Below are 19,073 nucleotides of genomic sequence, written 5' to 3' on the forward strand. Positions count from 1 at the left end.
ATTTGATCTCGACATGAAATGTAAGAGTGAAATCCTATCCAGTCTTACTGGTACGCCAATGTAAAGAGTAGATGCATCGACCTTCGTGCTTCGTTAAAACATCTAATAAAGTACTTACTTATTTGTATTCTATTGTGTAGCAGAATATAATTTTTAGGCAATGATAAATAATACATGTTCCAAAACGAGACGTTTGTCGCTGCATAATACCATGCGTTGGTTACTTTACTGTGTACAAAGGGCTAACCTTCAGGTTTGAACGCAATCGCATAGACCGTATAGTGTTGCTGTCAGGACTGAACAGCAATAAAGTAAGGTACGAAAAGCTTACAGAATATGCACGGTGAGCCAAAACAAGAAGATAGATATAGGGAGCATCAATACATTTGATCTCGGACAAATATTATCTTCTAGCTTAATATTATATGTGGCAAATACCTACAGTGGAATTACGACCTTCCTAACCGGTTAGGAACGTTTGCATATTGAATCAGCGTTCATAGCCTAGTTAGTTAGGATGTCCGCGGGAGGCCCGGGTTTAATCCCGGTGAGAGGCTGGAAGTTCTTTTTTTACTGTCCTGGATTTTCCAACCCACTACAATTTCAAATATTTACACATTCATTTGTCTTAGTCGTTTATCTCCATTTTCATTTAACAGTTTATATATATATATATATATATATATATATATATATATATATATATATATATATATATATATATCCAGTATTGATAGAAAATGATGTGATTCACCAAATATTTATAAAACTGAAAGGACATCAGAAGATCTCCATACTGACAAACTGAAGTAACATATTACTAGTCGCTAAACTATGTAAAGATACATATTTGTGAGACCAAAATAGAATTTCTTGAAGGGTTTGCACACGTTATTCCTATTTTTTTCCATCCCAGTTCATACACCATCGGTCTGCTAAAACTGTCCCGTATACCTTTGTATGAAGGATTGAATACGAAATGGTAAACCGTTCTACTATTAGCATAAAGTGCTATCTTGTAGCATAGGCGAATTGGAAGTATTTGCACCAACTATACTCGATGTTTATAACCCGTATTTGAATATTTTTCTAGACTACAATGATTGATTAATTATGAGCACATGACAGAAGAACAATAATTAAAGAAAATCAAATTACGTAATTATTAAGGATTTTTCTCGATTGATAAATTGCTTGTTCTCTCAGCTCGTCATCACTGGTTACTCTTTGGCTTGAATGTCTAAGGATACAATTTATGGATTGAATTTTGTAAAATGACATTGCCCTTACTTGAATAACCTTCATCTCTTTCGGCTGCAACGCCCCCCCCCCGCTCCCCTACACAAGCACATCATCGCAATCCCTACATACACCTATTTGACAGTTATTACGTAATTTCAGTATCAGGATGAACGAAGAAAGTATTACTAAGTGAGACGGCTTTTATGGAAATATGAATAAAATTCTTATATGAAAAAATGAGTCATAAACAGCTCTTTAATCTATATTTGGTCATGAAATCTTGCAAAATTACGTTATTATACTCTCCACTTATTTATTAAAATTAAAATAAGTTAATCTCCACCATTAATTCTACACTCTAGACAAGTCATGATATCCTGTTTCCTTAATGTGTGCAAATGATGTTAGGTATTTTATCCTTTTTCTATTCTTATGCTTGACGTGGATCAGATCTATTGCAATTCGAATAAATATTTTGAAAATAGTTTCCTGTATCCTATATGCTTCAAGCAAATGTCAACATATAGAAGAGAAGTAGATCTTTACCTTTCATATATAACGTGATATGTGAATGAGAGCAAAACCTCAGAAATATCTGATTATAAAAGTGGAACAATATATTATTGGGCACGGGCTCCCCTTAGGACAATATAATATCCCTTGAAATCATTGCTCACTAATTGTGTTTCTTATTTTCTTAATATATCACATTTAATTACATTTGAAAAGGATATTAGTGCGTAATCACGACAGTCATACCTCGCTTACGTTCTGAACTGACAGTGTTCCTTTACTCCTTGCCTACACTTGCACCTCCATTTCCCATAGTTAAATTTCTTGCTTGTCTTTTTGCAGCAAGGCATTTTAAACTGACTTAAGTTTTGGCTGCCAAATATGCATCGGTTTCTTATCGAAATTTATACAACCATATTCGACACATTCTGACTGAAATTCGTCTTAATTTACATTAATCATTTGAAATCACCGTTGCGTCTGTTTTAGATTACCCATACCCATCATCGAAACAATGACAGACTATGTTCTGTGATCAATCTGGTTCCACTACGAGATCCGATGTCACATAATATGGAAACAAATATTTTATTATATATATATTATATTATCTTTTAAATCAATATATGTTGTAATGTATCAGACAACGTAAAGAAAGCTAAGCCTCTGTAGTGAACCAGTCTCTAATACAGGGTACATGGTGTGTACACTATAGGGAGATACCACAACCAATGCAGTGTAAAATTATAATCCCCTATAATTAACCAGTATCTAAAACAGGGTACATGGTATGTACACTATAGAGAATATACCGCAACCAATGCAGTGTAAAATTATAACACCCTATAATTAACCAGTATCTAAGACATAGTACATGGTATGTACACTATAGAGAATATACCGCAACCAATGTAGTGTAAAATTATAATCCCCTATAATTAACCAGTATCTAAAACAGGGTACATGGTATGTACACTATAGAGAATATACCGCAACCAATGTAGTGTAAAATTATAATCCCCTATAATTAACCAGTATCTAAAACAGGGTACATGGTATGTACACTATAGAGAATATACCACAACCAATGTAGTGTAAAATTATAATCCCCTATAATTAACCAGTATCTAAGACGTGGTACACTGTATGTACACTATAGAGAATATACCACAACCAATGAAGTGTAAAATTATAATCCCCTATAATTAACCAGTATCTAAGACGTGGTACACTGTATGTACACTATAGAGAATATACCACAACCAATGTAGTGTAAAATTATAATCCCCTATAATTAACCAGTATCTAAAACAGGGTACATGGCATGTACACTATAGAGAATATACCACAACCAATGTAGTGTAAAATTATAATCTCCTATAATTAACCAGTATCTAAGACATACTACATGGTATGTACACTATAGAGAATATACCGCAACCAATGAAGTGTAAAATTATAATCCCCTATAATTAACCAGTATCTAAGACGTGGTACACTGTATGTACACTATAGAGAATATACCACAACCAATGAAGTGTAAAATTATAATCCCCTATAATTAACCAGTATCTAAAACAGGGTACATGGTATGTACACTATAGAGAATATACCACAACCAATGTAGTGTAAAATTATAATCCCCTATAATTAACCAGTATCTAAAACAGGGTACATGGTGTGTACACTATAGGGAGATACCACAACCAATGCAGTGTAAAATTATAATCCCCTATAATTAACCAGTATCTAAAACAGGGTACATGGTATGTACACTATAAAGAATATACCGCAACCAATGCAGTGTAAAATTATAACACCCTATAATTAACCAGTATCTAAGACATAGTACATGGTATGTACACTATAGAGAATATACCGCAACCAATGTAGTGTAAAATTATAATCCCCTATAATTAACCAGTATCTAAAACAGGGTACATGGTATGTACACTATAGAGAATATACCGCAACCAATGTAGTGTAAAATTATAATCCCCTATAATTAACCAGTATCTAAAACAGGGTACATGGTATGTACACTATAGAGAATATACCACAACCAATGTAGTGTAAAATTATAATCCCCTATAATTAACCAGTATCTAAGACGTGGTACACTGTATGTACACTATAGAGAATATACCACAACCAATGAAGTGTAAAATTATAATCCCCTATAATTAACCAGTATCTAAGACGTGGTACACTGTATGTACACTATAGAGAATATACCACAACCAATGTAGTGTAAAATTATAATCCCCTATAATTAACCAGTATCTAAAACAGGGTACATGGCATGTACACTATAGAGAATATACCACAACCAATGTAGTGTAAAATTATAATCTCCTATAATTAACCAGTATCTAAGACATACTACATGGTATGTACACTATAGAGAATATACCGCAACCAATGTAGTGTAAAATTATAATCCCCTATAATTAACCAGTATCTAAGACGTGGTACACTGTATGTACACTATAGAGAATATACCGCAACCAATGTAGTGTAAAATTATAACACCCTATAATTAACCAGTATCTAAAACAGGGTACATGGTATGTACACTATAGAGAATATACCACAACCAATGTAGTGTAAAATTATAATCCCCTATAATTAACCAGTATCTAAAACAGGGTACATGGTATGTACACTATAGAGAATATACCGCAACCAATGTAGTGTAAAATTATAATCCCCTATAATTAACCAGTATCTAAAACAGGGTACATGGTATGTACACTATAGAGAATATACCACAACCAATGTAGTGTAAAATTATAATCCCCTATAATTAACCAGTATCTAACACGTGGTACACTGTATGTACACTATAGAGAATATACCACAACCAATGTAGTGTAAAATTATAATCCTCTATAGTTAACTAGTGTTCTAAGACATGGGCATGGCATGTACAGTATCGAAAAAATACTGCAACCGATGTAGTGTAAAATTGACGTCAAAAGTGGCCACCACGACTACCATATTTACTATCATTTCGTTTCATATAGAATCAAATCAATAAGATGATTGGTTTATAATAGTTCAATGAAGATACCGTAGTATTTAATACAAGAAAGACTCATTAGTCATAATATTTGTTATGATTTTAGCTTCAATTTTTTTCACGTCCATATCCGTGTCCAAGGTTTCAGACTTCCTTGTTCTGTTATCTACGGACGCTGTTAAGTAGCAGTTCTCATGGAAGTCTTACATGTGATGTAAGTATTTATCACGTAATGAAATTAACCAATCAATTTAGTGAATAATTTGTAGTACCAAAGATGGACACAATGATTTACTGTACGTTATAAATTCCCCGAGGCAGCATCTGTAGCTACCCGTTAGTAGGTGAAAGTCATTGTCAACTTGTCATTCAGACAACAGCAGGTCTCTGTAGAAGACGAGACACCATCATCAAGATGTACTGTTATAAACTTTATTCGTTACTTCGAGTTTCATTTTGCCTTTGGACAGCCGGCTTCCTCGATTCAAGTAGAACGGTAAGTGTATAAAATTTGATATATTCTTTAACGTTTCCATCATGTTTCATTGAAAATGTTAGATACTAATTCTCATCAATACAGCGCATTTTATTTATTCTACTGACAGACTGTTAATACTTTGTAGTTGCTAATTGTCACTTCTTGTTAAATTTAGAGAAAGTTTAAAATAACTATTGAAGTATAATATTCTCAAAATGGTTTAACAATAATTCACACTGAATTAAAATAGAACATTTTTTTTAAATGGATGCTTCGTAAGAAAAGAAATCATCATATGGTGTGCAAATATCTGACATCTTCAAAACCATAAAAACTCACTAATCAGTATTCCCTTAGTGCAAAGCATATCAATACACATTGAGAGCTAATGAAATGAAATATTTTTTTTTTAAATATTGCTAACAGCACCAGGCGTGTGCTGTAACAGTTGGAATATATATATGAAATATCTAACAAGTTAGTGCAGCGTTCAAGTAGACTGAGCACAGAAAATAATTTTATTTGTAAAGATTTGGAACTTTTAAATCCAGAGGTTGTATTCCTTCACCAGATTTAGTTTCCATATTTAAATGCACAACTAATCTATATGCAATTTATTTCCATTGTCAAAGAAAACAAAAAGTGATTTTGGTTTTCGGATGAATCACAAAATTGAGTTAAAAAAATATCAACAAAAACTTGAACTGAGCGTTTTCATAACTTTCACTTATTCAAAAATTTAAATTATTATTTTATTTTAATACGAATGAAATTACGAATTAAATGTAATACTGAACTTAGCAATGAATTTAAAGAAAGTTTACATACTAACTATTCAAGTATGATATTATCAAAAGGGTTTAACAATAATTTACACTGCATTAAAAAAAATTAAATTAGCAATAAATTTAGAAAAAGTTTAAATAATAACTATTTAGGTATAATATTCTCAAAAGGGTTTAGCAATTATTCACACTGAATTAAAATAAAACTTATTTTTAAATAGATGCTTCGTAAGTAAAGAAATTATCACATGGTGTGCAAATATCTGACATCTTCATAACCATAAAAACTCACTAATCAGTATTCCCCTAGTTCAAAGCATATCAATACACATTGACATGTAAAGATTTTGAACTTTTAAATCCAGAGGTTGTATTCCTTCTCCAGATTTAGTATCTATATTTAAATGCACAACCAATCTGAACTCAATTTATTTCCATTGTCAAAGTAAACGAAAAGCGATTTTGTTTTCATAACTTTCACTTATTCATACCTTTAAATTATTTTTTTATTTTATTTTAATACGAATGAAATTAAAAATTCACAATTGAGTTGTTTACTCCCAGTTTTAACGATTGCTTAGATTAGTACCGGGCTTTTGAAGTTTCAATGTGATTTAATTTTTGTTTTCAAAAGATTGAAACAACTTATTTTTGAAGAAAAAAATGATAGGTAAAGTTTTGGTACATATGAGCAAATAATATAAATGTGGAGAGTTTTTTTTCTATTAAAGCTATACTATATTAATATACAGACCCGCACTCTGTTCAGATTCCCTGTTTCATGATTTAATTAATCAAAAATAATATCTCAATAGTTTATACACGTATAACTCTTCTCAAACAAAGATATCGTCACATCAAATGAGATTTTTCCGAAAAGCTCAAATCAAAAGCAGTTGATCTAGTTGAACGAATAACCTTAAAACTTTCAAATCAGATATCAGATATATTCACATCGGATAGGATCTTATATCTTATCGAATAACCTTAAAATTTTGAAATCAGTGCTCATTCTTTGTTTGATGCAAAATATATGATATATTTACATCAGATATTACCTATATTGCCTAAGAACATATTTTTTTCTAACATTTAGCATTTTAAGGTATACTATTAAAATTGGACAGCAAATAAACATTCTTATTAACTATTGTCATCGGCAATCATATATTATTCGAAGCCCGACAATTATATTGAACTTTTCATTTTCTCAAAATAAGAACCTCGAAGATTGCGAAAAGTGATCATATGCACTAAAGTGTTATTTGGAGCTGTTTTTGTCATATTGAATAAACAGTGAGATTTCATTAAAGCAGATTGTTTATAATAGGTTAACACTAGGATATGGTCGTACTTTTCAAGAAGTATTCGTCGTTGGAGAACAAAGTGATCCCTTGTAAAACAAGCGCACTGCATTAAGCTCGTTTTATTTCTGTAAACAGAACTACGTTCAGTAGACGAACCTGTACTGACTAAAGATATATGAATGTTTTAAACAAAAGTTTTGAAAGAACCATTGTTTTGTTCCATAGTTAATTGCTCGGTGGAAAAAAAAATGTTTAATGTTACTCCACACGCTGTAGGGTCACTAGGGTAAAATCAATTGCAAATATTCATATTGTCTTCAAAGTATTATTTAATAAAGTTGAATCGAACTTTTCGGAAATAGTTATTTGTTAAAGCTTTTCATCGTTCTGCCCAGATCCATGTCAATCTATCCACTTTTACCGCTTACACGCTATCTAAAACATATTTGTTTTCAATTTCTTGTTAGTCAGTAGAGAGCTGTGACATCTGCTTCATAAACAACGTAATCAATTTAGAATACCTTAAAATAAACTTTTTTCCCCTTACATAAATGATTTTGTCATTTCGCACGGTATCGGTCGACTAAACAATTTTTATTTTCAAACCTTGAATTTATGGAAAAAGTACCTGCAAATTTGATATCCAAATAAACCATTTACTTCTCAAGGATTGTTTCATTGATTGGCCATAAAATGTCCAGGTAAACTTTTTTTGATAAATCATCTGTGCATCATAGTAATATTATAGTAAATCATAGTGATAAACGAAAATTACATTACAATTGGTAAACCAGGACGTTAAAATAAAATTAGGAACGACGTATGGAAAATACATCACCAAAAATTGCTATACATATATTGCTTGATTTTCAAAAGAAAAAAAAAATCACTTTCGTAGTTTGTGTTTAAATAGCAAATATTTTCCTAAATAACATAACTGTATCTATATTTAATAGTTAGTACTGGGGTCAGTCTGTCATTCTCCTTTAAATAACACAATAATTTTGTCTTCTTGTGTCAAATAAGCTGCTGAATAAATTTACAATTAATAGTAACTTTTAATTTAATAAGTCTTAATGTGCAATTTCACCTAGAGAAGTGTAAAATGGTTACTTTTTTTTTACAACTTTACCTTTGTATTTTGTGCTGATTGTTGTAACTAATTTTTTAAACACTATTTAAAAGATAGACTGTCCTTTAGGAGAAACAGAAGGATGCAGCGTATATTATATAAATTCATTAAAATGTGTTACCAGACAACTCAGTAATAAATAAAGAATCTGAGGAGTCTTCATAAAGTGAACGATTAACGTGTTTAAAGATACTGTGTACCATCGTAGATCGAACCGAAATCAACCCCATTCTACATAATGATAGTTGACGGTAAAAAATATACAATATTTATAGTAGTTACATTCTGGTGAGTTAAAGCAAACTATGTCAGTTAATGTTAAATTATTAGAATAATCACTTTTTCACTAAATTTGTTGATGGTGCTAACTAGCACCAAAATATATATATGACTTATTTTAGGATTAAGTGAAAGCAAAAAGTAGAATGATTTATGGGACTGTAAATTGCCAAGATCCTTCGTTTTATAATGTCCAGATCAAAATTTAGGCAAAATATCTTGCTACTGAATATATTGTTCCGAATATGGTTCAAACAAAATGTTGCATCAAGTTTAGAACTTAGATTGTTCTATCTCGATGAGCTATACATTTCTTGGCAGATATTTTGTATCCGGCAATGTCTATGCCTGTCTCTTCGAACTGATGTTGTCAAACTCTAAATCTCTAAAAATTAACTGAAAGAAACGGTAAGTCACCGATTAGAAATGATTGAATTCAACTACAATTAAAATATTCAGCTGCTTAAACAATATACCTAGCATACTCGATCCATTTAATCGTTGTAACATTTGTTTTTCTTGAGTCATAGATATCATTTTGATATCCATTTATCTAACTCAAACAAAAAGTGTACCAATTTATGTTGACTGTCTTTATACATAAAACAAGTACACACGTATAGCCAAGAACTTTAGCTATTATATGGACGTTTGGATATTGATAATATTTGTTTTACTAACACGGCCGAACTAATAATTTGACAGGTTGCTTCATGAAACCGAGTGTGTTATAGTAAATAGTTTGTATGAAACTACAATGAAGAATTGCAGCTTCAGCTTCATCAACTTTGCCAAACAGGAAGGGTCTGGTTTTGGCATGTGTGCTTATTTAGATCCGTTAAATTATTATTACAGTGTTGAGGATATTTGTTTTTACAGGGAAGTTGAATCGTCGGATGCAAAGTGGATACACGGTTTGACGTATGTTTGGTGTAGTCTTGTTAATCAATTGTTAGACAATGATACCGAAAATAACACACAGCACACCATTGTAATATATCTAGAAATGAGCATATAACAGTATTCGCCGCATATATATAGTTGGCTTAATTTGAGTAAATATTGAGTATTTAAGGAAGTTGTAATCTGAGCTATATTTAATTTAAAATGATAAATTAACAATCATTTCACTTCATTCTATCCCTATTCAAAGTAAACGCAATTTGACAAACCGGGGCGATAACATGCCATTTGTCCGATTGCCTATCTGTTTTATGTTGAAGAATCATTCCTTTCAATTTGATAAAACTGATCTATTTCTATTATTACAAGGGTTTATTTGCTCTTAAAATTACAAGGCGTCCAATTCCTGAGGGGTGATGCCGTTAGAAATATCGCTTGTTTGAATTATTGTATTGTATATTTGTTTGGTAGACTGCGGAAGCTGGAACAAGTGATGCCGCAAACAGTGAAGATGGGCCAAGTGAGTGATTTATACCTTAACTCCTTACCATCGAAGCTTATTATAACATGTAGACTTTGTTTCATTCATTCATTTCCCATGCTTATTGTAGAATTAGTGAGGAAACCATGAGTAATATTTCCACAACAAGCAAAACTTAGGTATGACCTTTTTCGATTGAAACAAAGTATTACACTGACACCATGTTTTGGCATAACGTTAAAGCATTTAAAACATAGCTAGGAAAACGAAATGTTTGTATTAGGATTTATCTCTTACTAAGATTCTTTAAGCATATGTGATTGGTACATGTCTTTGAGAGAATGACAAATAGTTACAAAATACAGCCTTTGAACGTCAGAGTTTCACAAACTTCTCTTTTCTCTCACTCCCTTGTATATAAAAAACCTTCATAAACTACTGATTTGGAATTTGTTTCAGCCATGCAGAGCTCAGGTTTCTCATGCCATTAATGTAAATAGATACGTTTTTCAAAGTCACCATATTTGTGTTTTAATTGCTTCTTGGAAGTACGTCAACTAATATTGAAGATATTGATCACATTAGTTCGATATGTAGTATTATTATTATTTTTTATTAAGTGTATCATAACAGTAAAATATGGTATTTATTCCCTCTTAAACAAGGCTCTTCAGCATTTTTCTTCTATCAACAATCGACTTATCCGAGAGATTGCAAGGAAGTCCAGGAGCAATGTTCATCTCATAACTCTACCGGTGTCTTCATGATCAAACCAGATGGCTATTTAGAACCTTTTGAGGTTTACTGTGATGGTACAGATACATCTGGTGGATGGACGGTAGGTGTATCTTTCATTAGCACTGCTTCCATTCCATGTTACACTCAATATGTCTGGAGAAACAGTGACCTCACACTTTTTAACTATGTTTCTATTGGTGCGGGTGTGTATAGTCAATTAATGACTCAGCTACTCTGTAACCATAAGCAGATATTATAACCTTACAGAATAAACCTATTTTGTTTTGTTTCATAATACTTCTTTAGCCTATTCGTATGTAAAGCTATTTTATTTGTTTCATAATACTCTTTTTGCCTATTCCTTTGTTAAATCATCCTCTTGGTCCTTCATTTTTAAACTTAGAATAAAAATAGTCAAGAAATTTTCAATGTTACAGATTCCTGTTTGGTCAAACTTATCTACAGTTACTGGTAAACCTTTATAATATCAAAAGCTTACTTTCAGTGTGATTGTAAACAGTTTCCAATCAATCCGTCTAATTATTGATCAGGTTATTCAACGACGTATTGACGGGTCCATCGACTTTGGTCGTGACTGGGATAGCTACAAGACTGGCTTCGGGTTTTTATCTCGGGAATTTTGGCTCGGTAACGAGAAGCTATCTTTCTTGACCAATCAGAAGAAGTATCAACTGGTTATTGACATGACAACATCAAATGGTTCCCTAATTCGTGTTTCTTACGATCATTTTCGAATCAGTGACGCCTTCAGCTACTTCAAGTTAGTAAACCTCGGACTGTATTCTGGAGAGACCGGTGAGTATTATGTTATTGTTAACGCTTGAAAATAACTTAATATGTAAAGAGTTAGACATAATGTTTAAAAATGGCCAGTGTATTCCAATTAAGAATGTAAGTAGATTAGTGTATGTACCTGAGACAGCTTTTGCAAGCTCTTGGAAAAATATTTTCCGTAATTTAATGTTCAAGCTTGTACGACCATTGCTCATCAACATCTCCATAAAACTTATTTCAGTGTTTTCAATCACTTCACTTTATTCACACAGATGTTGTCACATTGTGTCCAACAAACATGGTGTATACAAACTGCAGTACCGCTTGTCAACGAACTTGTGAAGCTCCAGGGATATGTCAGGATGACGTCTGTACGGAAGTTGAAGCCTGTGTTTGTCGCGATGGATACTTTTTGTTGGGATCAGACTGTGTACCTCGTGAACAATGTGGATGTTACGAATCAGAAGGGCAAACAATTGTACCAGTAAGTCGTCTGAGAGTATTTTCCCGAACGCCAATGGCTTTTTCTACATTTGCAGAGTCATATCATCATACTTCAATAATTCCAGCGAGTTTTACTCATTGGGTGACATTCATATATCAGTGGCATTGCGTTTTAAATACACAACAATTGAATTGTTGTCTATTTTTTCCGAATTTATTGTTGTGTTTACTTTTTAGAATGTTATTTTATGTTAAACTCTTTGAGTGTTTATTCATGATATCCAATGTTAGGATCTATCTGTCTTTGAACAGTTAGAAAAATGCAACATCCTACACACTAAGGTGATTTAAATTATGTCACGGTGTGTTCCAATCAAAGCGTCAACATAAATTAATGATAGGGAGGGGAAGTGGTAAATACTAGGTATTGCATAGTTTGTGCTAAATGAAAGGCATTGATAAATCTTTGTGTACATATTTTGATCTTCAGGAAGGCGAGTTCAATGTGAATCCTAGATGTACAAGAAAGGGTGTTTGTACCGACGGACAAATCAGCTGGGATGAAACTTACGCTTGTAGTCCTAATGCGGTTTGTGACGTTAGGAACGACATAAGACGATGTTATTGTACTGGAGGCTACAGAGGTGATGGTGAAGTATGCGAGAGACCTCCTAAAGATTGTCAGGAAATTTATGAGGATGGAACCAGTGACAACGGTATTTACAGAATCGAACCAACCGGCTGGACCGGAGAGGCATTTGAGGTCTACTGTAACATGACTGACGGAGGAGGATGGACGGTAAGAGAAATAAAGCTTTATTGAATGCGACAATATCCCAGTGGTGTAAATGATATGATTTTATTTTCTGCTGTTCAAGTCACTTCGGTTACTACAAAAGTACATTCAAAGTTACGATTGATGTAACGTGTGACACCTCCTTACTTAATTGCAGTTCGTAAAATACATATAAATTATCAAAAAAGCGACTCATGTTAACTTGTGCTTTGACAATTGTACATATAGTTCTAATTATTTGCTGACATATGTTGTCAGAAGTCAATTATTGCACTCTTTAATTTGTACATTCAGGTCTTCCAACGCCGTGTGGATGGGACTGAGGATTTCTACCTAGAATGGAACAGCTACAAGCGAGGCTTTGGACATATTGATCACGAGTTTTGGCTAGGAAATGATAAGCTGTTTTACTTGACCAATCAAAAGAGATATGAAATCAGGATTGATCTTGTGAATAAAGAAGGTGCTCCGTACTACGCAAAATTTGACTTTTTCAGGATAAATGACGAAAGCGACAACTATCGATTATCCGGTGTTGGAACCTACAGTGGAACCGCAGGTTTGTCAACCTCGATTTCATTCAGTTATTTTCAAGTCTGGTTTGTTTTGCAATATTTTATAAAAAAAACCAAACAAATGTAACACATTACACGCGCACATTATCAATGAAGAATTCTTTTACAGTGACTCACACTTTTTTTTTTATCAATTGACCTGTGGAGCTACTTATAAAATGGTGACAGAGAGGAACTCAAATAAGCCAGACTGCAATTAACAGCTAAAAAAATATCAAAAATAAGGATGGGACATTAAAATACTTTCACAATAATCTATAGTACCCTGGGAGAAACCTACACAGACTGAAGTAGTTACCTCTACCCTAACGCCCAAGTTATATGAATTGGTATCGGTTTAGGCCTGTACAATTAAGATTTACTTCTATAAGTTATGTAATACTTCTCGCACTTTTGTATCTCTTCTTGTAGCTAACTGTGGTCACCAAATATAAACTAAATAAACAAAATATTGTTCAGATTATGTAAGGCAAGTTTAGGTATCATAATGTCGCAATGATAGTTGTGAGTCTGACCGATTCTCCGAGCCCATTGATGAAATTACCCAACCATGAGTCATATTCCATAAAATATACAATGTGTTAACGACTATATAATTCACTGTAGTTCCTTCAAGAGCTCAAAATCATGTTTATCTGCCCTGCTCCTAGAATCCTTGGAAGTTATATTAAATCTCTTGATCTCTTCGTGTAGTATCAATGTCAGTTATTAGTTCACCCAATGAGCTGTGCTCTACCTCTTTGGATCACCCAGCTTAAAGTGAAATAGCGAGCTTACTAATGTTGTTCATGTTTTGCACGTTTGCAATTCACATTTAAATGACTAGGACGACCATCAACTTATTTGACATTCATCTGCATAAAATGGTTGGGCTTTACATATGAAAAACACCATCATTATCTTATTGTTATGGGTTGGTCAGAGTGTGTGTTATAAAAATATTTTCTTTGGCATTTGATAAGTCAATCTTCAGAATTGGGTCAACCTGTAAAGACGATAATAAGTAATTAAATTACCTTGTTAGAAACAAGACAAAAAATGTTGGCTTAACAGTGCCGAACTCAACTTATACAAACACTTTAGTCGTTTTCAGGGGAGGAATAAAAGGATAAATTTTTTTCTATGATACCGACATTCCTTTCGATGAACCAACAACAGATGAAAACAAATGAAAACAGTAAAATTATTTCTGGCCATATGTATTTTAAGCCAGATATAAGAGAAAAAATGCCCCAATTCGGTGTTAATAAATGAAATATGGTGGAGAGAAACGTTTTAGCAAGTGACTGACATAATGTTTAGTATGAAGGATAAAATAACCAAAAAATAAAAGTATGTGACCTATCTCATAAAGAAATTCATGAATTTTCATAAAATACTAGCCTCCCCACCTTTAACCCAAATTCAGAAATAATAAAAGCAGGCACTACATATGTAGTGACGGGAAAGACATTATTTAATCCATGTAAACTATTTTATATACTTACCCTAGCATAATAATATAAGTATCAACATAAAAAGCAACAACACGGGTAACTTTCAATTATATGTAGTGACTAAACTAATATTATCTTTAAAACCAAATTTAAATAATGCTGCCAATTTACTGCTCTCTAATTGTTAAGGTAACTAATTTAGATTTTGGGATTTTTTCCTTTACAGATCAACGGAGCAATCCCGATGGTTATGCTCTAACTTATCACAGGAACTATCAGTTCTCAACAAAGGACCGAGACAATGATGCTTATAGTGGTAACTGTGCGACTTATTATCTTGGTGCCTGGTGGTACAATAATTGCTATTATTCTAACCTGAACGGTCGCTACGGGCATAGTTACTTTTATTGGTATTACCTCCCAGGAAGCGATAATTACCTCCAATTTGTAGAGATGAAAATTCGTCCAGTCTAAAAAAAGATGAATCGCGATCAACATAATTACCCTTAACTCTGGACAAGTGGATTCCCTTTTGAGACTCTGAAAGATGGAACTTTTTTGTTTGACAAAAAAAGGATATTAATCTATTAGATCAAAAATATCTTTGGAATGTTCTGCATTCCAGCAACTTGAGCATGACTGTCATGCTTTCATGTTTTTCATGAAATTCATAAAATCCATTCATTTTAATATATTCTGGTTATTTCACGATTGCTTCATTTCAAGATACATTTACAAAACCGTTGATATTAAGATAATCGTCATTGTTATTCTTACCATTTTAGCAAAGATATGCTACATTACCTGTAATTTAACTTGACGTATATCAGTATAAAAAGTCAGAGAGAAATAAATAAATGTTGATTCGTGTGTGTTAAAAATTACTTTGGCGTCCTTCCCAAGTTAATTAACGTTCTTATTGCCTCACTTTTTTTGAAAGGTGAAGGTGTAATGAGGGTGTAGGGGGACGCAATTGATTTACAGCAAAGGAGTGATGGGGTAAACCTGTTCGCCCTATCGACGATTCGAGCTGCCGTGTTTTGGATCCTTTGCAATCTCGATAGTTGGGATGTAGCTACACCAAATACAAGATAATTGCCATAATCCAGCCTACTCGAGATGACAGCATGAATAAGTTTTTCAGTAGCAGGCCTATCGAGATATTTCCTAAGTTGCCCCACCTGCCTAATATGAAACATTGTCGACTTACATGTGTGGTTTACTTGCTGATCCATAGCAAGGTGAGTGTCCATATATACAACGAGATTGCGGACTACCGGAACAGAGTTTACGATCTTGGCACCAATTCTTAAAGGAACCTAATTTGATCCCAAAACATCACCGCACCCACTTTTCTTCATCCCTTAACTTAAGATAGTTATTGGACATCCATAGCATGACTTCCTGAATGCATGAATCTATCTTAGGTACAGCTAACTTGAGATGTTTGGATCAAAGGCAACGTAAAGTTGTGTGTCATCATATTACAACATATAGTAAATATCACAAGAACTTATAATGTTTCATTGCGAAGAGGTTTATAGAGTAAAGAGAAGAGGACCGGGAATTGACCCTTGAGGTACCCCATGGTGGAGATCATGAGTATCAGACCTATTGCGTGACACTTGGATAAATTGTGATCGACTTTCCAGGTAGCATCTAAACCAACTCAAAGCGACTCTGGAGAAGCCGAAATAAACCCCTATATATATTATATTCAACAACAATAGATTACTTGAAATTTAAAGTGTAAAATACTACAACTTCAGTATCTTTCCATTTTGAACGATTACTAGGCAACAACTCAAACCGCCGTCCTTTTTTCTTCTGCAAATTTGTAAAGAAAACTGATGTATTACATGTTCGAAACAAGATTTCGCCAATTTGAATGCGTATGTCGAGATAGTACTAAAGGTAAAAAAATCCCACATTTAACCGTTTTCACCGACATAATTTATTATTGAGAGTTTTATTTCAAATTATTGACGTTTTGAATGGGAATACCGAGAATAAACATTTTCAAGACTAGAGTTTCTCACCAACCGATATTGAAAATTGTGCAAAAAAGCATATACCGTTTTAACGCAGCTTTGCTCCATGTTTTACTCTCCAAGGAAAGGAGCTTTCTAAGCTTCCGTCCTTAAGGCATTACAGTCTCAATATGTGTTTGCCAAATATTTACTTCGACCTTTCCAGCTTACTGCCTTAAGAGCTCAGTGAAAATAATTTGCAAGCCCTGCCCAATTGTTGTTGTTGTTGATTTTTTCTCTTTAGCTATTATGTTCAGCCTTAAAATATGTTAAATCCGTGGAAGCTCCTTCAATTCTAAATTGAAGATCACCCGACTATCTAGGACATTCGCCTATGTTTATGTTAATCCTTTGTCTACAAATATTTGTAAACCCAAGTAAAACAAAGTCTTATAACTTCATCTGAAGCACAGAGCACTCTTGGGTAATATGCAACGCTATTAGTCGGTGATAAATTTATAATGCATTGTAGAAATATTATCTAGCCCATGCAAGTATTGTTTTCCCATTTGGGATTTGTGTTTCATATGGGACAATGAGCTAACGGTCTGTGTAAGACTTAGTAGTCCGGACGCATTTACTTCATGGGTCTGAGTTACTTAAAGAAATATTTTTCAAAATGTAAAGAAGATATAGAAATTCAAGTTGAGGACACTGTTGTTTAGCATCTTAAACATCAAATTTGATTTTGTGCATTCGGTCACCCGTTAATACTATGTTTGGTGGGCACGACGAGAAATTAAAAAAGGAAGCCCATCTGGATATTCTAGATGAATTAGCGATGATACAAGAAGAAGTACATGGTGTCTATTTGGTTTACTGTCTTCACGTTTAACATCAATATTAGTCGTTTCACGGGTCTCCTGCCCGCGGCCGGCTTCAGTCGATGAGTGAGTCCCGCATGAATGAGAACATAAACATTATGTTTACAGAAACTATTTTCTTACGAATGCGTGGCGGCGGGAAGTAAGTTCATTCAAAGAGCCAAACCCTTTACACGGAAAGCAGCAACTTCCTTGGGTAGTTGGCCTGAACTAGGAAAGCAGAACAATGCTAGCAAAAGAAATATCATAAACATATAAGCAGAATAATGGGGGGCGACATATTTTGCTTTCTGAATAAGACGTTAACTCATTACAGACTTAGACACAGTTTGGCGAACTGCGCCGTATTATTGGATAACATTTGCTTATTACACTGAAATACCATCCACTGTTTCGATGAGTAATACGTTAGTAGTATCGGTGAGCACGTCACATGCCTCCCAATGCGTGGTACTTTATTAATATGTAATTCGACGTTCAGTTTATTTCAGTCGAAACGTTCGTGAGCGAATAACAAATGATTGACCAACTTTAACCATGGGTAATCTACACCTGTTGGTCTCGTATATCTCTTCGCGAGAGTTTGTATTGTAATCCAAACGGGCTTAATGCAAAGAAATAAAACTGAAGCCAATGAAATAATAATTAATCCTTAATATCAAAAATACAACTCTAATATTTGTTTTGTAAATGAACATTTTTGACACGTTATCAGCAGAGAGTGGGGACGTGGAACTTCCCTCCCCGCTCGAATGAGCAACACATACCAACACAATCAATTATACAGGTGAGACTATGTGCAAATACTTTGACTATTATAACGACAATTATGAACGAACATGCAAATGAGGGTGCAGTTAACACAACATCATAGGGTCTTAATATTTTCAGGAATATTTCGTGTTTGGGTTATTGACACAGGATATATAAAGACAGCAAGTCAAATAGATAAACAAATAGGACCTTGATTTCATTCAAGGATTTGCTTCAGGCAAACACACGATTTTATATATTTCTTATCAGTGATGATTAACTATCAAAATAAATTTGTCTCAAATCCAAATATTTCTTCGCTCACGAACGTTAATAACACATACATAATATTGGAATACTTCAATTGAAAGTTCATTATTTGAAATTTAACTCTAACGTGGCAATGTGTTAAGCAACGTGGTACTAACATTAAATTCAACTGCAAACAGTGCTTTTAGAAAAAAAATGAGATCACATGTCGTTTAAAAAACTGTAAAAAAGATCTGTAGGTAATTAGTGCAGATTCTCCAAGATCATCTT

At 33.3% G+C, this 19,073-nt stretch overlaps 1 protein-coding gene across 1 annotated transcript; it reads left to right on the forward strand.

The window, feature by feature from the left end:
* The first annotated feature begins 5,114 nt into the window (after positions 1-5,114).
* On the forward strand, positions 5,115-15,810 carry LOC139973990 (uncharacterized). The gene is made up of 8 exons (XM_071980901.1): positions 5,115-5,273; positions 10,133-10,181; positions 10,808-10,980; positions 11,432-11,696; positions 11,948-12,159; positions 12,610-12,918; positions 13,210-13,474; positions 15,153-15,810. Exons 1-8 carry the CDS (start codon positions 5,193-5,195, stop codon positions 15,398-15,400), a joined length of 1,602 nt encoding a protein of 533 aa, XP_071837002.1. The 5' UTR covers positions 5,115-5,192; the 3' UTR covers positions 15,401-15,810.
* The last annotated feature ends 3,263 nt before the right edge of the window (positions 15,811-19,073 follow it).

Source organism: Apostichopus japonicus, chromosome 9 (genome assembly GCF_037975245.1).
Source record: "Apostichopus japonicus isolate 1M-3 chromosome 9, ASM3797524v1, whole genome shotgun sequence".
In the NCBI taxonomy this organism is placed as follows: domain Eukaryota; kingdom Metazoa; phylum Echinodermata; class Holothuroidea; order Aspidochirotida; family Stichopodidae; genus Apostichopus; species Apostichopus japonicus.